The sequence below is a fragment of the Myzus persicae genome, unplaced genomic scaffold (genome assembly GCF_001856785.1).
Source record: "Myzus persicae strain clone G006 unplaced genomic scaffold, MPER_G0061.0, whole genome shotgun sequence".
NCBI classification, from domain to species: domain Eukaryota; kingdom Metazoa; phylum Arthropoda; class Insecta; order Hemiptera; family Aphididae; genus Myzus; species Myzus persicae.
Window position 1 is genome coordinate 98,861 of NW_019103469.1, and position 26,781 is coordinate 125,641.

General features: G+C 25.4%; 1 protein-coding gene across 3 annotated transcripts in view; it reads left to right on the forward strand.

The window, feature by feature from the left end:
- LOC111034571 (SCY1-like protein 2) overlaps positions 1-26,781 on the forward strand; it is a 188,876-nt gene that overhangs the window by 46,631 nt on the left and 115,464 nt on the right. For all 3 annotated transcript variants that reach the window (XM_022315851.1, XM_022315852.1, XM_022315853.1), the window contains exon 2: positions 7,694-8,020. In XM_022315851.1, the coding sequence (XP_022171543.1) occupies positions 7,856-8,020 (165 nt within the window). In that variant the 5' untranslated portion in view covers positions 7,694-7,855. The remainder of the gene's footprint in view (positions 1-7,693; positions 8,021-26,781) is intronic.

Genomic DNA, 26,781 nt, shown 5'->3' on the forward strand with positions numbered 1-26,781 from the left:
ACAATTTTTTTTTCACTTACACAATAATTGATTTAAAAAAATAACATCTTAAGTAAAACAACTGATCAGTTATATTACATTATGCTAGGTATTTAACTATAGACAAGGTGTTTCTAGTTTTCTTAAGCGAATTTCATCGACAGGGTATACCATCATACTCAAAATACTGGGTTAAGTGGAGCATACATTTAATTTTCAGAACTTCCTCCCGATGTTTCTAATTTGTATTCTCAAAAAAGACAACATAATATATTTAAAAATACATATTCTCTGCAAAATCCGCATGCGAAATGATACGGTTCATGTTGTGTCGTGACGATTGGTGACTGAATAAAAAAAAAAAGGCTGTGAATGATTTCATAATACATTCATTATTCTCGTTCATATGAGCATTTGGTTAAAATTATTATAGAAAATGTAGTGAATAAAGGCTACGTTAAATTTTGCTTACAATTTTTAAATATACACAATCACAATGATGACTGGTGATTTGTTTCAATCTTTATAGTTAATAGCTCTGTTGTTTATTTTTCTATCCTAAACGGCGAAAGTTGGTTATTTTTATTTTTTAAAACACATTTGATCTTCTTTTAAATTGTTTCTGTCATATGTTTATAGCCAGAAGGTTAAAGGTTTTGAAAATTATTCTTTGATAACATATTTTCAATATAGAAAAATATCATTGAAACTAAAAAAAAAATCAATATCATGCTAATATTGACATAAAACACGATTTATTTTACGTCAGCATTAGCATAATATTGAATTTTTATATTACTACAAGCAATTAATTTTTAAGCTATAAGTCAATCATTTGAACAATTTTTTTCTGGAAAAAAATCTCGTATAATTTATTATAATTACGTAGGTACTAGATAGAGGGAATAGTTTATTATTGCTATAATGTTATTGTTAATTATTAATTCCTACCAAATCAACTACAATAAATTACATAAAGAAAAGCTGATACGTATACCAACTGAGCTAAAAGCTGCTCATATTTAGTTAACTTATTAGACAACAATACTAAGTATCATAGAATGGCGATAATAGATTTTTGGTATAAATATCATAAAAACTAAGGTGAATTTACGTTAAACTTTTTTTTTTATTTCATTAAGAATAACTTTTATAGTTATATGGAATCATATTTTAAATTTTTGGGCTTTAAGTACTCAAATAAAAATATTGATATGCATTTTAACTCTAAAATAATTTGTATTAATTGAAATGCTTGTAAAAAAATACATTTTTGGTATATTAGGATCTACTAGAAAATCAATACAAACACTCATTTTATTTTTTCTAAAAGTTAAAATATTACAGTACGTGGTATGTTTAAACTCTTTAGCTTGAATATGTAGAATTCAAAACATATTAATTTAAATTTATAAAAAAGCTCATTAGTGGATACCTCTTAGCTGTACAGTAGGATACACGTGGGTCACTGTAATATGTGGTGTTAAATTTGAATTCAATGATATAAAATCATTGTTAACTAAAAACGATTATGAGCGAAGATGGTATGTCAATCTATAATATTACTTAGTAATTTAGTGTATTTTATGATATTATTACAGTAATTTATTTTACTAGTAAGCATTAGTACTACGCATTATATTTAATTCATTTTTGCAAAAGAAAATACATTTAAAAAGTCATTGTGTGTATAAAATATAATAGTGTACTTTAAGCTTATATATTTTTTGATTTTTCGGTTACAGAATAATGAACTTGAGTGGAACTTTGTTTAAATATTCAACCCTTACCCATACAATTTTAAAATTTTTAACTATAAAATTATTTGTAAATTTTGAATGATATGAGTTTTGTAAACATTTGAACTTTAAATGCTTATAAACAAAAAATATTGTGCATTTGTATTTTTAATTTTTTTCAACTGATATTGTAAATATATATCAAATTGTTGAACAAACACATTGCCTGTTGGACTTAATATCCGAAATTTGTCGTTTTCAATTATTATTCTGCTACTGCCACAAGCGATCAACCATAAAACAGCTGTGTTTGTCAGACCAGCAAAATATAGTCAAATTAAATAAAAATTATCCATCTGTCTTGTATGGGACAACGCTGGTTGGTCATTGGTCAACTCAACAATTATGTCAAATCAAATTTATTGGGTATTTTTTGGCTTACATTGATCCTTTCCCAGTTTTTTGACGGAGATTTGGCTGTACTTAATATTTAGTCTATAAACGTTTATAATCATTAGGAATTAGATACATACTAGGAAATTTAACATTAAAGTAAGTTAACAAAATTGTTAAAAAAAAAAACAGTATGACAATGTAATTATTATTCATTAAATTAAAATAATAAGAATAATGATAAAAAAAATATGAAAATAAAAAAATGAAATCAATTTTTTTTTAGTATTATACATAAAAAAAATAATAAAATTACTCAAGCTAAGTGTCGTCAATGAGTGCTTTCTTAATCAACATGTCAATTTTATGTTATTATTCTAACCAGATAAACTCATTGAGCATAAACTGTATACTGTATAGATTGTTTATTTCTAATAAAACATTAAAAAAATATATTATTCATAAATTTGGCTATCTATATTTTTAGATAGTTAAATAATTAGTACCTATAGTAGGTACATTTTTACTTATCATAATATATTTTGATAAAATGTTATTAAAATACTGTAAGAAAACCGACTTACTTATACTTATTAGAACTCATTTATTTTCACTCGTAGAATATATAAAACTAATCATTAAATTATTTCGGTATCTAACAATTATTAATTGTGATATTTTTTTTTTATACATTTTTAATAATTTAACCATAGTACCTTAGTGCGTTACTACTAATATAGTAATTATTATATTTAGTAATTGTTTTTCACAAACGGGGCTAATTATTTTAAATATATACTAGAGATAGTAGAGGTAGAAATTAATAGAATAATTATTAATTTTACATTTAATCTAAAATATCATTATATAATCTACAGCATATTATGAAAATAACCTCAAAAAAGTTTTTTCGAAATAAAAATGTATAAACGTATATTGTATAACCACGGAAACTTTTTGAAACTCTTGTCTGAAAAAGTATTTCATAAATGGTAAACAAAATTAGAACATTTTACCAATAATATGTCAAAAACATGTTTGCTATTATAGCGATTTCCTCGAGTATTTTTACTTGCAAACACTAATTAACATGTTTTTAACAGGAATTCATTGAAATTTGAGGCAAAAATAATGTATCACGGTGTATAGGTATATCAACGTCTCTCATTCGAAATATTCAATTAGACCATACAATAATAATATTAATAAAAATAATTGTTAAAATGAAAATTTCAAGTGTTAAAAACTCAAACTAAACAAAACAAGATTTTAACGCATAATATATTATTATAAGTTTATATGGTGGATGCGTGTCATGTGACCAAGAACAGCTGGGGTGTCTTGTGTGAGGATTCAGTTAATATGCACACCAATGTTGGAGATTACGTGAAAAGGGATTGCCACTGCTGCAAGGCTCAACACCAAAAGGTTTTAACAAAACAATATAAATTTAAAGGAGTGCACAGCGTGAAAACTTTTAAAGTCTTTACATATTTTTTTTTACCGATCAACAATATTACAACGACGATACATAATTTAATATTACCGAACCGAAAAACTAACAAGTTGAGATTCATGAAAAAATATAACGTGCAGAAATTCTTTAATTTTCATACAGGATAGGTGCTGTAGTTTAGGTTGTATAATGATAATATATTTGTTCCTTCATTGCGTGTTTTTGTTTTTCACCGCGGTAATTACACCGTGTTTGACGTGCACTTCTTCTCTAGGAAATCATTATTTTACCGTGTACACATGCAGGGAAATCACACACACTTAGACCGGCAATTTGTCACTCATAAAAAAACATTTATCGTGTAAACATTATCAGACTGTTATATAATAAATTATGTCCCACAAAACATATATTATACGTATGTACCGCAGTATGAAATCTTCCATACATAACATTTTAGAACTAATTTTATAATATTTAATGTTAAACATAATATTATACAAAATCGAAATTAAAAAAAATAATAAAAATAGATATCAATAAAACATTTTAATTTTAACAATAAGTTTTTTTATAAAATGAAAAAAAAATATTTCAGTTTATATAAAAAAGATTGTTAGGAAACGTGTTGGATTGTAATTTTCTCAATGAAAATATTTGAGTTGTTGTTTTTATTAAACATTCAGTGATTGAAAAAAGCTTATTTTTTATTTCTTAATGGAATATTTCTTTTGTATTTTTATACAGGAAACCTATATTTTAATTTAATATTATAACGCAGAATACTTTTTTTATCAAATTAATTTATGTATAAAAAAAAAATAAATACTGATTATTTAAATTTATAAACATAATAGAAATATTAAACACGTATAGTAGTAAGACAAACATTTTTCACATTCTCAAAATTAAAAATTAAAAACAACATACATCGACTAAAAAAATGAGTGCCTTGAACTAAAATAATCCTTTTCTTCAATACTCTAATTAAAAATAATTGTTAGTTTCTTATGATATTTCAGAAATAAATACAATTGATTGTATTAACTTTCTGGTTTAGAGCACTCATTATTTTCAGTAACTTTTTTTTATAATGGAGCCAGTGTAGTAGTGATAAAATACATGGATAGTTCACTCAAATATTCTATTGGGAACTGACAAACTGGGAATAGAAATGTTTTGAAATTGAATTCTAATCGTAATGGAATACTTGTATAAACTCAACTTATTTTGAATTCTAGGTTGTATTTGTATAAACATGACACATATATATATTCACACGCGTTTCATAAGGTAAATATAAGTAACAATATATGTGTTACCGTAATAATGTTCCGAATACAGGATTTAATGATATTCATAGAAATGTTATGTAGTGTCAAATTTGATCAGAAATGTATATTAAATACATATCATATAATAAATATTAAGAAGACAGAATACGGAGATTTAATACAATAAAAAATAAAAAATTGACATAATGTATAATACAGAAACCATTTAGAATTGTATAAATATAATTTAACGACATTAACGGAAGGTAACAATAGTAAAGTGGCTTTTATATTTAATCTACATTGATTCGGTGTAGTTAAATAAAATATAAAATATTCTGTATTTATCTAGTGAATTTATATGTTTACCTAGATATTAAAAACTTAATAAAGTTAATTCGAGTAAAATGTTATTAAAATACATAATAGTTTGTAATTTATTCTTTTTCTCTGCAAATACTTTATACAATTTTATTTCATTTTACTTATCAATAAAGATTAATTTTTATGAAAACCTACTCACTTTTTCTACTTACTCTTAGAGCGCATTAATTTTCACTCGCGGAATATGCAGAACCAGACATTAAATTATTTCGGTATCTAAAACTAACAAATTGTAATATTTTTTTTATAAATTTTTAATAATATAACTATAGTACCTTACTACTGATGGTGAATATTATACATAGTAATTTTCCGAGTGTTTTATTCAAATGAGGCTAATTATTTTAAATATGGACTAGAGTTAGCAATTAATTTAATAATATTTAATTACCGATATAAATTTAATTTGTAAAAATGTATATTATATTTCAGAAGAACAATATATTAAGGAAAGATTTTTTATTGAATATTTAATGTAGATAACATTTAAGTTAATATGTTAATATTATGAACAACATATACAGTATGGTTAAAGAGTTTCACTACCTATGGTTAAAGTAAAACCATTTTAAAATGTATACGTATCAAGTTGAAAGATAAAATATAGTAAAGTAAGTAGTTCTAAGAAAAATGTTTGGAAATCAACGTATCTTCTTGCAAAAAGATATAATATAATATGCAACATTTATAATAATTGCAGACAATTGGTAGGTAAGTGACTTATCTTATTTGAACCAACTTCAACTAATTAATTTTCCCAGTAATTTCTTCCATTCACTGTTAGCTCGTCATCGGTACTTCGTTTCAGAGATATGACAGACTTGTTATGAATACTTTTTTTAGTTATTTGGAATAGCTATTCAAAGTCTTTACCTTTAATACATTTTTATGCAAATAAAAACTTTCAAATACTTAACTTTTCAAAAACCAATTTTATTTACTCCTTTAATCGTTAATCAAATGATTCTTAGATATTTTAATAATAAATATTAATAGATACAATTTTATCATGTATAAGTTTTAAAAAGTCTAACAAACATTAAACATTTATAATTTAATATTCTAAACAAACAAAATATATGTGGTGACGAATGTAAAATTATCAGTATTTCTACAGGCGGACCTTGCAAAATAAAATTTGAGAAATAGAAAAACAAGTAGGCATTATATAACTTTTTTTAAGTATTCTTCATATATTTATTTAACAAAATATAAATATAACTTATGTTGGTACTTATTATAATAACCTTTTATAATTCCCGTGACACTCCAAGATATAAAAAAAATATTAAATTTATTTAGAAACTTCCATATCGAACAAAATAAAATTATAAAAATTGTTTCTAACAAAAATACATGTAAACTATGCAGTAACCTGGAGTTAGTTTCACTATATTTAATGATTTACTTGTCTCGGATAAGGATATTTCAATATTTGTGAATAATTATAAATCATGACACTTGGAAAATGATTAGTAGTGAAACCTACTTAATAACAACATGTTTTAATACATTTCTTAAAAATTAAACAGAATATATAATCTTTCCTCGTTTTTATAAAAATATTGTAAAAACTAAAAATAATGGTTTTTTTTTTAATGTAAGAAAATTATTATTTTTCCAAATGAATTAAAGTTTAAAATATATTATTAGCTTTATTTCTACCTAAAATATTTTCCACGAGAGTAAAAAAAAATTAATAAACTTTTTTTAAAACCAATGCATACATCTCCCAATCTAAAAAGATAGCACCTAATAATCGATAAATATTACTACTAATCGCAATGAATTGTAAGCGAAGGCAAGCAGTCACCAATGTCAATCGGAAATTAAACTTTCACAGTGTTTATGTATCTACACGTTTTCATTTCAGATGTGCACAAATGATGCTGAATTGTCAAGATTATTACTCTACGAAAATACATCTCCCCTACATTAGAGATGCTAATGATATTTGAATATAGAATATTCCAGAGACAAACTTGTGTTGCTTTTTGATCTCTGGGATCAACTATGTATAACACAGCACATCCGCCTCTTAAACTTTCAATTTGAGCTAGTCAAAACGGTCCTATGTCCACATGGTTGAATTCAAATATATACCATAAACATCAACTCTAAAATCTTGATATCGTTTGATATTTTATTCCCACATCAAAATAAACAATTACTTTATGTATCAGATGCAATCTGTTTAGAACAATCTATTGTTTCATTATATTACGCTATTCTACCCATATAATATATGTTATAAGACTCTCTTTCAAGACTAATAGATCACAATGTTAATATTTATCTCATAATGACAGGAGTGTGGGACATGATGCTGAATCCTAAATAAAGGATTTTTCGTTATTTGTTTGTACACATATATTTGGACAGAGTGATATAACTTTGATATTATAATCAATCAATTGATATTCGAAATGCAAATCGTATTCATGGGTCTCAATTGTTTTATTTTTCAGTGACAAAGACGTATTGGCACCAACCCGCATCTAACGTTTTACAAACTTCTCAAAGTCGGTGTCAGGCCATTTCTTGAGCTCAACCAAATATCCGACAAGATAGGTTGGTCAGACTTCCGGCGAGGCAGCAGTCTGCCATCGGTGCCGTCAACTGCCGGCACAATGTTTTCCAAACTCAAGTCGGGCACGTCGTCCGTCAGCCAGGGCGCACAGGTGTTGTCCACAAACAATATCCTCAACCTGTTCGAGGTCGGTAAATTTGTATGCTCAGCTGGACCAGAGCTCATATGGAAGGTGTATGAGGGGTTCCGGAAACCGGACGGAAAGGTAAGCTACCGACGGTCGGGTTTAAACATTATCTTTAAGTAACACACACTTCTTATCATTTTCGATAAAATCAGTATCGACACAAACTCTAAACTGAATTCTATTATGAAATTCCTCAAATTATTTTATTTTATTATCTGCGTATATGCTAGAACATTAAATATTTAAAATTCAGAATTATATAGAACATACATAATAATAAAAACTAATCAATATCTGTGTAAATATTTTAACTCTCTAACTTTTTAAAAATAAAATTGACTAAACGCATTTTGTGGTTATCAAATTAATTATATCAATAGTATAAACTTAAAATTAAAATTTTATGATAATAAATCATTATTAATATTAATAAAAATGAATTAAACAGTAATTAGGGGATAATTGTTGTACAATAAAACTTTTAATAAAGTACATGATACTACACATAAAAATCTCATTAAATTTTTTTATAAAATATTAAGTTGTAGAACGTGCATAAGTTATAGACAAATATTTTCCCGTAATTGAGAGAAAGCAAAAAATATATGATACTAATTTTAAATAACAAAAGTTTTCAGTGAACAGTGCTGAGATTCTAATAAAAATAATTTTAACTCGGATTTTGAAATGGTTTATGTGCCCTTACAGTTATATTGGAATATTATAACATTTTACAATACATAATATTATATTGTTTTAGTATATATATGTTTATAAATTAAATATGATAATGTATAAATTAGCTAGAAACAATAATAAAGCATACCACTTCAAAAACAATGAGCTAAAAATACTAATAGATTTAATTCAAATACATTTACTTAATGAAATAAAGAGAGGATAAATCGCAGATACTGCATGATAAATTGTTTGTGAAATAAGCCTAGAACTATGCGTTTTAACCAATTAAAATTAATCTATAACTATGCGTTGTAACCAAAAAAACAAAATCTCCTGATAAAGGTACCCATTCAAAATAAGTTACTTTATAAGTATATTATAAAACTATAAAGACCACTATGGATTCTCTACAGGCATTTCTAAGAGCAACGACGGAGTTGGTTTTTCAATGATATTCCCCAGTAAAATGACGGTGTACAAACTCCCAATAACTGATCGATCTTCACATAATATGAAGCACCAGCTATCCTTAATTCAGTACAGATCATAATTGATGAGAGCCATATAAAATTCACAGTAGGTAATTATTGAATCGCAAATTACTCTAAAGTTAATATAGTGTTTGCAACAGCAATAATATTACAGGAGAATTCGCATCAAAAATTCGAAGCAAAATAATAGAACTATTAAAACTAAAAAAAATAACTGTATTTATAATATTATATTGTATCCTCATACCGTGTCCTATATATTTCAAAAAATAGCCGACAAAAAAGCAAAAACAGCTATAACTTATAATAGGATTCCTTTTATCAATCAATCATAATTTAATGACATAGAAGATGTATAAAAACAGTATATTACACAAGTAACAAACTAAACTCCAACAAGATTAAAAAACATACTATTAAGATCAATAAAAATAAATAAAATAATAATTACTAATTTAAGAAAAACGTTATGTGTATATTGTTATACCACATTTGATGAGTTGTACGTCGTTTACATTAAAAAGACAGCTCTTAATTATTCTTAACTGTTTTCAAATTTATAACAATGATGAAATATAAATTATTATTTTTATTTTAAACTTTTTGAAATGAAAGCAATCACTATAATTTATTTAAAAATCATTGTATTTTATTTAATAGTTTTCAGTTATTAAAAACTAATATTTAAAACATGTGATTCTCAGAAATAAAAAACTGTTGATTATTCAGTATCAAAAATACGTATATAATCCATAATTTAACAATTCGAATGAACATTTTAAAAAAATCAATAAAAATTGTTAAATAAATGTTTATTTTAGATACAATATAATATAACAAGTATGTTTAGTCATAATTTCAATATTTTGTTTTAATCTTTTTTATAAACATTTTTTTATAGTCAATACTGAGTGGATTGATTGAATTTATCTTCGTTTATTCATTTTTTTGTACCCGAACTGAAAAAAAAAACTTAAAACCCAATCTAAGGTGATCCTATTACTAAATGAAAATGTACTTATTTTTATGAATAAATCAAACAAAAATAAACAAATCGCATTGATTACTTTGAGTTTTGAAAAATAATCAATCTAAATATAGAGACCACCCTGTTTTTTAAAATTATAAAAACACAAAAAAACGAAGTTATCATTAGTGAATTTGTGTATGGCATGCGGTGCGAACACTTGAATATTTAATTTTAAATTCTTTGCCATACAATGTTCATAAAAACTAGTTAGGTAATCATTTCAGTTGCAGAAATAAAAAATAATCGATTGATATTTTAATAATTATACTATGTACTAAAAATTATACAATTTGCTTTAATTGTTTTACATTTTTATTTTATTTTTTTTTTTATAATAAAATATTTTCTAACCATTTTTATAGTATAATTTTGAACAATTTAATGAAACAATTTTACTATAAAATATTCATCATTTTTATTATTAAGAATGCAATGCAATAATAATATTATATAGTTTATTTTATTTTGTATCAATGTTTGCAACCTAAGGTGTTTTGTTTTACTTCCATTGAACTATTTAAGGTAAAGATTATTTCTGAAAACTAGTTATCAGTAATTATATGCAATATTATAGTATTGCACTCTAAAGCTCCACTCAGAATCTAAAATGTAAACTTATTATTATAAAACATACATACAATCAAAATTTTTCTTTTATTTATAAAACAATAATGTTTTTCGTTTATTCAATAATCGTTAAGACCAAAAACCTAAAAAAAAAACATATAGAATTCAATGTTTTCTTAAGTAATTATATCGAAATTACAGGAAAAATTGTATGTTCGAGAGGAATTAAAGGTTTTGTATTTTTAAGTGTTGTTCTTTTAAATAAGAAAATGGTTTTAATTTTGTAACTCTCGAAATAAATGTGGCTTATGAGAACTTTTACCAAAAAAAACTTAAAAAGAGGTGAACTTAATGTATGAAGGAATAATCGTATATCTCTTAAGTCTCATAGATATTTATATTTACTCGAGTTTGTAAATTATTGAATTTATTTATTAGATTACATTGAAATATATACCAATTGTACCTATTCGTTTAATTATAAGAAACTGATGACATTATTTGAGTTTGGAAATATGTTATTATTATTTTGCAATCAACCGTTAATTATAAAACCATGTCAACCGTTACAGGTTTATACTCTTAAATCGAAAATTCTAAAATTGAGACTTAAGGTCTAAATAAAGGACTAAAGTTAAATACCTTGAAAATTATTGCTTAGCTACATAATTTAAATATTATAAGATCAACGCTAAAAATAGTTTTTTTTTCACTAATTTCCATGAAACTATTGATTAATGACGATTGATGAATTTAATTGAATTTGAGAATAAACCACTTATGCTAACGAGTATTTATAACATACTGAAGTTTTCATTCCCTGCTATTATTACGAACATAACACCATTTTCCCAGATTATTTTAATGAGATCTGTAGCAATCAGCATCTAGTTACAATATGTTTATTTCCTACGATTCAGGTATCCTATTTAAAGTATCTTATTAACCAAATTCGCACTTATGAAGGACAATATCTCACCACACCACGATATAAACTTTGATGAAGGTAGGTTCCTAGGAGGCAATATAATATAAATCCTTATTTAATGATGTACCTATACCCGTGTGGTAACATTTATGACTATAAAATATTTATTTATACTTTATAATATTATTATACATCATATAATATGTTTTGCAAATATTTTTATAACTTTAACTGTTCATAATAATAAACAAATGTATATAGCTAATAAATAAACGTGTTTTGTCTTTTTATTGAAACTATTTAATATTTATACTTAGTATACTTACATTTTTTTATGAGGATTGAATTTTGTCGTAAAACTAGTATATACAAGATATATGTAATAATTATGCTCAGCTTGTTAAATAATTACAAATAAAATGTATAAAAATAAACTTAATCAAGTTATAAAAGTTGCCTTTTCTGTAAAAATTAACATAGGTTATGATATTAAGTTTTAAAACACAAGCACGTATTACTTTTAACCATACTAATTAGTAATTACTAACTTTCTCATTTGTTATAATACAATATTATTAAAAGCAATTTAAGAGAAAATATTTAAAAATGTTTCAATTAAAAACAATCTCATTTAAATAGTATGAAACAGATCAAAAAAATATGCAAAACAGTCTGTCATTATATTTATAAATATAACTAAAGATTTTAAAACCAAATTATCGAGAATGATCCTTTATTTACTTTGAGTAAAATAAAATACAGTGTCATGAATAAATTGTTTTTTATTGTAATTTCTGTTGTAAAATAAATTTAAAAAATGGCAAATTCAATTTTCTTTATGTACCTTCATAATATTGTGTTTGAGATAATTAATCCCAGAGTTTATAAAGAAGGTATGTAAATTAATTTAAAAAATATTTTTTTTTTTTTGATACACCATAATATTACTTGTAAAATAATTCTGAATTAAGTCAAAAAATAAAAGATAAGTGATAACTGATACCATTTTTTAATTAAAAACGATTTTTCCATTTGACTGATGTATTAAAATACTTTGGGTACCAGGAATTTCACACGCTTGACGCTCGCAGAATGAGCTTTTATAAATTGTTTATTATTTTTTTTTTTTTAAATAATATTTAAAATAATATAATATGAAGACTCTCCTTCAGGCAAATCATATTTTTTTTACTGAACCTAATAATTTTGAATAATGAACTGATTATATTAATAATATGTCACAAGATAAATGTAAAGCGACGTCCATCTTGTTGTGTTCAAGTAAAATATCTAGAGTTATTTTAAAATACCTAATGAAAATACCGTTTTTTTGAATATTTTATGGATGTAGGTTTACGAACAAAAATATTCCTTACAAAATGATTTGGTATTTGCAAAAGCCTTATTGCTATTATTGTAATTAAAACTATACTTTTTATACTTAAAATGTTATCCGATGTCTACTTTAAATGTATTGTAATGTAGATTATGGATGATTTCTGAAACGAATCAGAAAAAATAGCAATATTCTTGGTCTTATTTAGAGCTATTGAATGAAAACGTTATCAGTAATATTTGTTTTGATTTCAACATTGAAATCGTTCGTCCATAATTGTTGGTTAAATTGTGTTGTATTAATATACATATTTTTTGTCAAATCATTAAATTTATGTTATGGATAAAATCGTTATAATTTATGAAAAAGGAATATAAAAATAAAATACTATTGTAGTTTTATCAATTTTTACCTTAATTCGATGTAGACCGAACACCGAAATAACAGTTTTTATGTTTGGGTTTTCAAAAAAAATTACAGTTTTTGTATAAAAATGTATTTTAGGAACTGTTTATTGGTCATTACAACATTACAATACAGAACAAAATGCTTCAAATGTGTTTTGTATCACACAAAATATGTATTTATTGCGCATTATAAAGTAAGAAATATTATAATAATAAATTATAATTTGACTGTCAATGGATTCGTATTTATTCCAATGCAGAACTCTTATATTTCCACTTCGTTTAATTTCAACCGGAATAATGGTATTTCGGATAATTGATTTTCGAAAGCTGAATCGGATAGAAATAAATGGTAATACCGACAACAGGAAACGATACCATTATTATTATGCTAACGATATGCGGTGAGTGGCAATACAATTTATTGGTTGACTCTTGTGTCAGCTAAATAATTGACTAGCGGATTCCAAATAAATATATACAGAGAACTTTGATGACACTAAGAATGAATAATTGTTATACGCATTGTTGTCTAAGATAATTCCGTCTAACGAGTTCGTCAACGAGTACCTATAATGACTAATGAGAAGTAAAAAAAAAACATTGACATTATTTATTTATAACGAAAATTAACCTCTTGACATTTAATAGAGAACGATAAGATAATGTAATGATAATTATTATAATCACATTTTCATCAAACGAGTAGAATTCTTCAGAAAAAAATGTTTAATAATAATATAGTTAACAATGCTTATGTATTTAGACAGTGTCGAATGGTAGCCATCAATGAAGACTACAGGATCATGCTTGTTACTTTGTGTACACTTTTGTTACTTCGGAAACTTGTCCAATTCATCGCTGATATTTGAGGTGAAATGATGATTTATTTATTTATTATATCAGCAAAATCAATATCATTATTTCAATACAATAATCAAATTAAAAATTTTGAATTATTACAATGATAGTGATAAGAGCTGATACGTATACCAACTGAGCAAGCTCGTTTCTGGTATACGGAGTTCCTATACGTATTAATTATATAATATAATTAAATAAAAATGTCATGTTTCTTATACAATTGAGAATGATGTATCTTACTTCTCTTAATAACATTATCTTATAATTATATAATTAAACGATACTAATAGATAATCATTTATAATCATAGATACTTTTTAATAATTGATTTTTACACACATTCTAATCAAGCTCATTTACTATTTTAGTAATTATATTTTTATACGATTTTTGATAGTTATATTTTTTACATTGGTTTTTTTAGACTGATTTTCACATTCATACTTTATTAAACTCTTTACATCATTTCCCAAATTGTTGAATATAGTTTTGACCATACAATCGGGAGCACTTTTTGTATTGTAATATATAGATAATCAACTATTTGTTTCACCACTTAAAGTAGGCACAAATTACAATTTATTTAACACATAATATTAGATTATGTACGTGGGTTTTACATGCGAAAAATAATAATATACTTTAATATCAGTCCTGAAGTTGATATTGCTTGAAACAGGATTTTGGAAAATTGTGACTGTGTGAGAACTATATAATTGTGTAGTATATTTAAGGTTTGCTTAAAGCCAAGTCAAAAATTAAAAGTTTTGTTTTAACGCTTCGTACAAATTTAAGACTGCTAATTTATGTAAATATTTTTAAAGTTTTATTATTTACCATCAACAATTAAAATATTAACATAAGTTTAAAGTATCCGCAGGAGATTGCTAAAGGAGTTTATTTTAATATAATTATATGACCACAATAGACGGGTGAGTGGTAATAAGACAAACCCGGCGATTTGGCCTGTTTTACAATTATTTATATTATTTTAGATCACTTATTAGTTATTTATAACATGTTTCCACTAAAATGGTAAGTATGAAGAAAAAATGTCATAAACGTATGCATCTAAACATAAATATTTTGTTTTTAAATTATGTATATTTCATTTTTTAAATTAACAAAAATCAATGTCGTATAACGTTATGTATAGTTTGCTTAGTATAAAACGGAGGTCAGGTCCTAGTGAATAAAAAAATTTGTTTTTTTAAAAAACGACCATCATACGTTACAAAGTCCACAGATGTGTGCCAAACCTTAAAACGTGTTTGGTATTTTTAGCATCGTTTAAGGGTGGTAAAAAGTGTATGGTTACTCGTTAGTCAACAAGAGGAAAAAAAATATGAACTAAAAACACGTCACTGTTGTGCGAAGGTTGCATTCGAAAATGATGAATTCCCCGATACGATGAACCCATGGCCGTAGCCTGTGAATCTCAACAGCACATACCCCATCAAATTCACATACTCCTAGTTTTACCCAATCGCTGTTACACACACTGTGTATCAAAAATTGGTACAATAATAATGGTTGGGCCAGAATTAATATGAAATACCGGAATTGATACAACCATACATCTTAAAGGGTTACCGCGTTGTTATGGATGATACATATGAATATTATACGTCTTAAGATTATTTTAAAAGTCATTTCGACCTTTTTTTTCGAATAATAAATAATGTATAATACCTATTGATACATAACAATCATCATTACAATAATATTATGTACGGTAAATTATTATTAATAACAATAGAAAAGAATAAGGATGTTAATAATATTATTATTTCTTATAATTTCTTATTAATCCGATTTTATTTTTTTATGTCAATTACTAAGAGAAACAGTGATGAGATTATCTAATATCTATACAATAACTACTAGTATTTTATTGTATCTAAATATATACCTTGTTTGAGTTATTCAATACTACCGTACAGTAGAGTGGTACCCACTTGTCTAAATGAGCAAACTACACTCACCTGTCTGTTATAAAATATGCTGAATTCTGAAATACGGTGAAAATCGAAGCATTTCACCTACCCCAAATGTTGATGACAGAAAGAAAATACATCATTGTATATACAATACATTCGTTCGCTAACGCTTAGAATCTAAAAAAAAAATTAAAATGTTGTATTATACTTGCAAAGCAACAGTCAATAAATTATACATAAAAAAAAATTTTAATATTGGTTCGATCAAAAGTTATTTAATTTATCAGGTCTTTTTGTTTCACCCTGTATAGAATACGTCAATGTATGTATTAAAATAAATGTTTTAAGCATTGTATGATTACTGTATGGACCCGATAAGAGTTACACTCCAAAGAATCATATAAATGAACAGGAAAGATATGTGTATCTACAAAAGTCAATAAGTGCAATACATAGGCGTATCTAGGTTGGGATTATTATCCTCCACTAATCCCAATGTGCATATTAGCAACCCTTGAATTATCGATGTGTATTTCGTTCAGGTAAATTGTGCTTATTTCTCCACGAAATAACTTATTACAATTGTTTAGTGGTGCTTCAGTCCCCCAACACATTCGACCACCTATGAAGTACCTACAGCAAGTTTTATAATTGATATACTTTAATATAGTCTTTTTAAAATCAATTTTATTCGCCCTTGCGATATATATTTTTGTGTATTTTCTATTTTGAGTTCAAGGATCACAAATGTAAATCCTTTATGGTAGTCATGGAAATAAATTAAATCGGTCTACGCTGTAGTGGTTTTTAGTCCCTCCCCTAAACGGATATTTTTGAACTGATTTATATAATATTATTCTATAATTTACAAGCCTAGTGTCTACAACTTGTTTGGAACTTAATGAAAGTGTATTAGTGAGCAAACAATACGTTTGACCATTGTCACTAATAATGATAATCATATTTTTCAAATAGAATTGTAACAATAGTTTGAATACAATTATACCAACGTTTACTAATCTATGAATAATATTATACTGTTTAATTAAGTTTTTACAATAAAATTGTTATCTGTATTAAATTCGTTGATATTCAATGGAATCTCTGGTGGAATGTTTTAATATTTTTATAGAGAATTGTCAGTGATGATGTTCTGACATTGTCTACAACGAACGTGCTACTTACGAATTTATATGCATTTTATTTTCGATTTACCAATTCATTTTATATGGCGATAAGAATTCAGAATACAGATTTGAATTTATCGCTGAATCTACATGAGATCGAATTTCTTAGTTCCTTCATCTTGTCCCCCTTAATCCTAAAACCATGAAAAAGTTTAGTAAAAGAGTAGGAGTAAAAATTTTCTATTATATTTAACATTTTTAAATGAAAATAAAATATGTGGAAAGCTTATCTCAATATTATTTTTTTTTTCAAGAAAATAATGGCCAGACGCTGAATATGTTCGTGTGGGAGCACATGAAAATTACCCAGACAATACGAACAATTCGTTTAGACTAGTCAAGAAGATAGAGAGCCAATCCTTTAAATTTCTTTTAATATGTTAGCAGTTTTAAAACAATCCATCAGCTGATTTTTCTCCAAGTTGTTTTCAGTGTGATCAATAGAAATAGTTATGCCATAAAAAATAGTGTTCTTTTCTTATGAACTATAAAGTCAAGACATATTTTCACCAAATTGCATAAAAAAATATGGTCACGTCTTCATCCCATCACATCCAATTACGTCGCTAGTAAATATTACCATTCTCCCAACTTATCTTATAAATTAAATGCAGGCCCCCCTCGTTCCAAGACCACATAAATTGGCGTATTCGAGTACTATCTGCAATTGCAGTTGATCTATTTATATGGCTTTTTGATACCCTTACCAACTGAGTAACTAGTATTTTAATTGGTTGTTATTATATCTGTGATTGGCATTTTGTTCTTAGTAAGGTTCATTTAGTAAGGTTCAACTTATATCTAATGAATTCGAAAACTAAATCACAGTGTCGTTTGTTAATATTGTTTCTTTGAAACATACACTCGAAATTATATCAAAGAGAAGGTTACTGTACTCACTTGTATTATGCAATAATTCTCTATTCTGAAATACACCCACAACGTACAATATTGGACCTTGGTTATGGTGTTATACATACGTCTCGGTAAAGGTAAATTAACCGTCTATGTATTAGGTATAACGAATTTCGTTTCATTAAAACTTCCATTTAAACTCCAAATAACCATTATCCGGACACAATGATATTTCAAAGATATTAAGTCTAACTATATAGTATACATTTAAATCTATTTATAATAATTTGAAATTATTATTAGCATTTTTAAGTTTTTTCTATAAAATTGTATAACAGTGTTTATACACTGTGAAATTTAAAACAAGCTTTCTACTAATCTCTTTTTTAAAAATATAAAAATATGTGTTTAACATTTTTTCAAAGCTTAAATTTTTATGAAATTTATAATTTAAATAACAAATAACAATTTTAGCTATTTTGTTGTAATTCAAAAAATATTATTCATAATAATCGAAACTTTCTGCTAATATATTGTATGATATTATTTTTACAATGAAATTCTCAAAATAATTATTCTATTTTCTAAAATCAAGAATAAAGACTCCACCAGAATTGCTTTTATCGTATTATTTTAAGTTCAGTGACTTATCGTTGAATTAAAGTTTAATGATATAAATTACAATGACTTACTCTTCCCTAGTGTACCCCCCAAACACCACCAAACAACAGGAAGAATTTCAATTTTTTTTTTAATTTCCTAATTATTACAAAAATTAATCATCTGATTTCAAAAACTATAAATTTACTGTACGTGTAGTAGGTACTCATAAAATGTTCTACAGCAATAATAAAGATATATTAATGAGGAAAATGTTCATCATTTTCTAAATGTTCAATTTACCACTATGGAAGTTTAATTTCATTTGAAATACCTCTACCGGGTCTAGTAGATAAATTGGACAATTTGTCCTTTGTCCGGTTTCCATAATAAACTCTCTAAAGTCTAAATTGAACTAAAACAATTCTAATAACGGTAATAAATTGGTCAAGTTCCCAAAGTTTCAGGAACATTGATTTGTTCGAAGCATTACGTTACACCAATCTGAGTTATGTACCTATACTATCTTAATTATTTAGATATTTATATTTTCATAGGTACTTTAAAATATCCAATTTAGTGACAATATTTAACTATTAATAAAACGTAAGTAAACTACATTACAAATGTCAAATACATAAAATAAGGATCTTCATATTATTTTTTAAAGTTCACAATCGTATATTAAATGCAAGTGTTGTATTGACACGTTATCTATTTAAATTTATTTTATATTATAATATAATATACACAAGATATAAATTATAAAATAAAAATTATAAGCACATAATCTAATACCTAAAATATTATAGTTGTTGACAGAAAGCAAAAAAAAAAATGAAAGTTTAAAATTTACATTTAAATGAAAAAATTAAATTGCCATTATATTATAAGTTGATGCTTATTTTCTTATCGAATACATGGAATCTATATTTGACTAAATGTTTTATAAATAAATATTAACTCGTCACACAATAATGTATAATATCAATGCAATTTACGGAAAGACTTCACGTATATTTTGTCATTCTATACATTATCTGCCGTTGGAAATAGTGTACGAGAAAAACATTCCTGTGTGACTTTTTATTGAGTGGTATCATATACCTACATGTCTTGGAAAATGTAATAAATCGTGTATTTCAAAAATTATCTTCAAGACCAAAACGTAAATGTATTGACATCAGTTGACAAAAGTTATTATAATGAACTAACTTAATACTTATAAAATGGTGGTTGTGTTAAAGTCACGATGTTGACCCCAGTAGTATTATTATTAAATTATAATAATAATGCCTAAATATTATTAAAAGTTATGAAAGCGAAAGTCAAAAGTTATTATGACAATCATAATATAATAACTAATAACATAGTGTGTAAGCGTATATAATAATAATAGTATAGTAATTGAATAATTATGAGCAAATAAATTGAAACTTATCATAAAAAAAAACTTTAATTATATTAATAATTTTTTTCCGTAACATTTTAGTGAAATAAGTGATTTATCAAAAATAATATAAAATATTATATTTATGAATTACAGTTTAATTAATAATATTTTACTAGTTATCAATTTAATCTGAAATCGTATATACATTGTATCATAACCATTAAGTTGTTGAAGACAATATACAATTTTATATTTCCGAGAGAAGCTAGGATTTTTACTTTTTGGGAGTAAAATGAATTCTTATTTTTATTGAGTTTTCTAGTCTTATGTCACATATTTAAATCAATGTTTTTACTTGATCTTTTTATCTATGGTAGGTAGGGTTTTTCAGTTTTTCCACGAAAATTTTAATTTAAAACACAATGTTTGAGAAAGAAATAAAATTAGAATTCTGAGCCTATTTGGTAAACATACAACTTCAATATACTTTTGTATCAAAAACCAATATAATTACTACAAGTAAGAAAATAATAGTACAGACGACATTTTTTCACTTTATAAAATATGATCATTTAAAAAAAAAATACTATAATCTAAGCTAATAACCTAATGTTTTTATTTGACTTATAAAATGTATCTAATGAGCATACTTATACCAACAGTTATTCAATATTTTCTTGAATTTGTTTTTAAATCTACAATGCATAAAATGTACTATGTTCTGTGCATAATGTATATTTTGCTAACATATTTATTCATAACATTATATAGTCCTGCGAACCTATGTGTAAATTAAACAAAAAAACTATTATACCCAGATTTATGGCCAGATAAGTTGTTTTGTGTTAAAATAAAATAACGATTAGTATTATTTTAGCCAGTATTAAATATTTTATTTAAGCATTGAAATATAATAATCAATTTTTTCATTCCATGCATTATGGAATTCAATAACTTTAATAAATAGGTAGGTACTTCAATTATATTTTATTTTCAGATAAACCTATCTTATACAGATAAAAGATATTGTTAATTCATCAATAATCACCAAACACAAGAAATATTATGAATATTTTTTTTGTTTATTATAATGCTATTATACTTTTATTTTTAGAGTAGTGGACGAGAATATAAAATATATCCTGATTCCTTTCCATTTGGTAATCATATCACTTCTCAGATTTCGTTGAACCAGCGAGAATACAAAAACGCAATTTGTTTTGTTCAAATTCATTGCTTTAATAGAAGTAAGAATTCTCCCCCCAGGCATTTTTGGTAATCTGGCAAACTGAGAAATGCCAAAAGGTGATATGTCTAAATAAGAATTTATAAGATAACTATAGAATGTTTTCGTCACTTTCGCTAACCTAAAATAATGTGACAAGAAAAGACATTTTTTATATAAATAGATCACTTTGTCACTGTAGGTACAGTCTCCGACTTTGGACAGTGTTTTTTTTTTTTATAAATTATAAACAACTATACCGTAAAGTTCATAAAATATACTTCAGAACAATAATATATCATATATTTGTATTTTCCTAAAAGCGCTTTTAACAGTTATTGTGTGTATAAAAGGAGAATATTAGAAATAATTAGGTGACAATTATTTTACTGAAAAGTGCGTCCCACACAAAATATTTTCGTTGAATAACGCACTGCTTTTTCATAACCAATATAAATAATCTTCACATTTTCTATTGAAAAACAATAATAATATTAATTATAATAATAGTACCTACTTTAACGGTTGATTTTTATGCTGTAAGCTTTAGTTTATTTTCAAATTTACTTGCAACCTTCTTCAAAACTATAATCTTAATAATTGTTTTTAAAACTAAAAATAAATGTAGCTACAATATTTTAACATTTTGTTCAATAAGTGAGTTGAATCGTATTTGTGTTAAAAAGCTTAATGATAGAATATTTGAAATTATTTAAATATTTTAAGCAGGAAAACAAATGTTTTATAAATAAATTATAAACATCTGAATATTGCAGTGGTTACTTATATAGTGTATTACCTATATTAAAAGATATTTCATATAAGAATGGCTTATTTAATACACATTATTAACTATACAATTATAGTTAGGTATATTTAATTATATCTGTCATTTACAACGAAAAATTGTTGTTGTTTAACATATTTAGTGATGTCAATCCTACGCTGTTATAATAATATTATATAGTCTGTTGAATAACTTAAAACTAACCAACCCATGCTTCATTCATTAATTTCAAAAGAGTTAAATAACTTAATTCAGAATACGGTTAAAACATAAAACTTGAACAAACTTAAAATGTTTGAATGGGGTAAATAATAATTAAAATATCTTAGACTAGAATAAATTTCACCAAATTATCTTGGTTTTAAATGCATTCAAATCATTTGGGGAATCTAAGAAGACTTGCGTAATGTAATTGAGTGAAATAAACATATCCATTGAGAATTATATTATACTTGTATAAAATCAGTGTAGGTATTTAAATTATAATTTATATCATCAATAATGTTTAATGGTTTTGGACACGTCATGAGATATTTTTGAAAATGCTCATCTATATTGGCGTATCCGGAGTATATAATGTAATAACATAATTACTTTTTACAAAATATTCTCGGAACATTTTAGATACTTTTGGCCTCGCAGTACTTAATTATAAAAATACAATCTCATAAAGACTGAATATTGTATAATACCATGTTTAATATTCACCTTGAGATACTTGAAATATTTTTCGGTAGGTACATTGTACCTATACGTCTTAAGAAATAAATTAATTTAAATAACAAACGTAATTTTGTTTAAATAGTTTACTCTGGTTATATATTGTAAAACCAAAGGTTGTCGTAAATCATTTCACGAGTCTCAGACAAAATTGAGGTAGATACGTCGTTTTACGTGTACGTAAACGAGTGTGTGCGTTTATGAGCTTATATGTGGGAAGTAAATGTCAAACATTTAAACTGCTTATATTTATACACGAGCGTGAAAGTATGTACACGAACCTGTAAAATACCAATTAATTCTAAAATTATTTTTCAAACTATGCACATAACTAATTTTCTTTGTGTAAACTTTAGTTTATAAACATCGTTTGGGATTAAGTGAGTTTAATTTCTAATTAATTAATAATATGAAAACTATGTATATATTATAATTTATAGTTCCAACTGAACAAATATATAAAAAAAAATAAACAAATTGTTTATTTTTTTCAAGGTAGATTGACCTACATACGAAGGTACGTTTTTTGGCAGTGTGCAACTTTTTTTTTCAATCATTTCCACTAATTTTCATAACGCTCTTTGTATCGTCGTAGAAACGCAAATCAACAATAAAATCAAAAATGTAAATTCAATGAAATCCCTAACAAAATGTAGCATTCTACTAGAAATTTTTCTGCTACTCCTGAAATCATATGATCCATAGTTCCTCAATTTTTCTCGCGAAGGAAAAATATCTAGTTTTTCGCTACTTATTATAATAAGTAAAAGGGACGAACTTTGTTTTTGTTAGTAAAATGCTCTACTTCTGATTAATTACTTGCTGTTATTGGCTGTAATTTCAAAATTTTGAGCGGGGGCCACTGCAATATTTGATGAGTTGATCGAAAAAAAAAAATGTATGCTGTGCTATAATGATATGTTAAATCGTGATATTATATACGTAATATATCGACCACTTGAAGAAAATGTAGTAATATAATAAATTATGACCACTTGTAATATTCATTAGGAGTGCATTTAACACGGCAATTTTTTTATGCGAACACTAAAATATTGTCGGGATACTATTTGTTGTGGCTGCGATGAAGATTGAGTTGGCTGTTGAACACAAAATATTTCCTATCGAATCCGATAATAATTATCTGTTTGATATCATTTTCCGCACCAAAGACTGTCTTAAAATACGAATCATATAGCTCAATTATTTGATCCGACGAATAGTGTTTATCGAACTCTACAACATCACTTTGCATCTTTTCAAACTCAATCCTTGACCCTTTGATCTTTTATTTTCTTATTACTGCACTAGTGTCACATCCAGGAGTGGATCCATAGGGGAGATGGAGGCTCTAGCCTCCCTTCTTGCTGGTTATGTTGCAATATAGTTTCCTTTAGAGTCACGAGTGCGAGAATACCGAGTATAATAGGTTAGGTTCAGCGTACACGATAATATAAAAATGGGTTATATCGATCAAATTATACTCATAGTTATGGATACTGTGCTGATCAACCAGAAAAATACAAATACTATAACAAAATAAGCACTATATACTTTAGAAACAAACTAGACAACGTGATTTCATTATAATTTCAACGTGCACTTACTTTGTTATTACATTTTTGCTATTCATTTGAAGCCGAAGGACGAAATGGTTTTAGGTGAACTTCTCAAGGACAAAAAAGGAAAAAAATATAATATTCATATAAAAAACAGTCAGGGGATTGAATCCTTAACTGTACATTTTTTTCGTAAATACATTCTTGACGACTCTTACACTAGCAACTCTTATTATAGTATATTTTTGTAAACAAACGATCAGAATTTTTTTTTCAATAACATTTTGCCTGATTAGTTTTCTCACAAGCAAAATATTGTGTTGGAGGTAAGAAGTTCCGAAAATTAGAATAAAAAAATTACATATTAACAATAAAATTATGTATGTGATTAACCTTCAACAGATTTAAAAATAATAGTATTATACCATGAAAATAAACATAATTTAGTCAGTGATGATTACTGCTTTCCGGAGATGTGATGAGATTTACCTACAATACATCTAACATCTTTAAATTGGTTTTTAAATATAATATTCAATAATAGATACATGATAGTGATTAATGTATACTTTTTTTTTTTGTTTAAACCGACAACAGAGGAGGATCTGTTTGAACACTACTACTCCTACTGTATACTTAACACATACTGTTTAAACGGGTTTAAGTTAGATAAGTGTTTTAATAATTCTTTCTCAGGTTCTACAAATCGTTATAACACTATTCAAGCCACTCTTTCTACCAAAATTCGTATTATAAGATGACGCAATTACATTGATCTATTTTTTTTTAGTCAATTGTTATGATTACAAAAACATACTGGAAACTAGTTTGTGTGTTTATAAACTGATGGCTGAGTAAATTTTTTACTCATATTATCAAGATTGAGTACATTAAATTCATTATACGAAAAATCAGTATTAATAGTGAAGCTAGGTAACATTAAAATAAATCTAATAGCCTTATTCATAATTATTCAAACTTTCTTTGAATAGTTTCTTCTAGTATAATAATAACCAAACATCTCACAATGCTATTCCCACATATATCTGTAATACTTTTTATAGGACAAAATTGAAAATTCACAGTTGAAAAAGGGCTGGAAAAAAACAAAATGTTGCTTTTTATATCTAAGATGTAAAAATGTAATACAAGATTTCTCATAAAATGTTCTTCCGTTAACTAAAAAAAAGTTTATCGGAAGTCAAATTAATTTTTTATGAGCGTTTGAAGTTCAAATTTTTTAAATATGAATTCACCCGTAAACTAACGATTTTCTTATTTTTGTTGTAATTCAGAAACGAATCATTGAAATTTTCATCAAATATTTATATTAGCTTTTTCTATAAAGGTATGATTTTAAAAAAAATTTGACTCTTTTTTAGCTATTTATAAACATTTAAAATTTAAATTTTGTTTAATTTTTTTCCAATTTTATCGATAAAAAACATTTGCTGAGTCAAACAGCTGAAATAAAATGTAATAAAATGTTCCTCGTAAGCTTTTATAATATTTTAGTTATATTCCGAATAATATGTACGATTTTATTTTACGAGGATTTGAACTTTAAATGTCGACAAAATTTTACCACAATTTTAGTTGTTTTGTTGTAATTTAAAAATAGCGGGAACTTGAAATTTTCAAACTATTTAAGTACCTACATTATTATATCAATTTAGACACACTGTGATATTTTCAAATACAATGTTCTTCGAAATAATGAATTTAATCCACTGCATTACTCGTAGTAAATTAAATTACTTTAATAAAAATAATAATTAATATCATAAAATATAAGTACTTAGAAATATATTTTGCCACGCAGTCTTAGTTTAGATTTGTTTAATCATATACGGTGATTTTATATGATATGACAATTATTTTATTTATTGAATCCAAACTTAGTACATCCGTTACAGTGATTCACTTGACAATGACTGTACAGCAGAGTGGTTACCACTTGCCAACATTTTTCTAAGTTTAATATTTGGTTATATCGTACATAATATGCCTGCTGAAGATTGAGTCCTTATTTCCTACTAAGAGTAATTATTAACAAAAAAATTAAACAATTATTTTGCGTTTACGATTGTTGTTCTATTATCTCTATAGCGGTACAAGTAGAAAAATGGTTAAATCGTTCTGTAAATTACGTACATAAATAATATTATTCCTATTATTCTTTGAAAGTAAAAAAAATCAGTGTACTTAGTTATCTATCTTCAAATAATATTATTTGAATAGCAATAATGATTTCAAGAAATGTTAATAC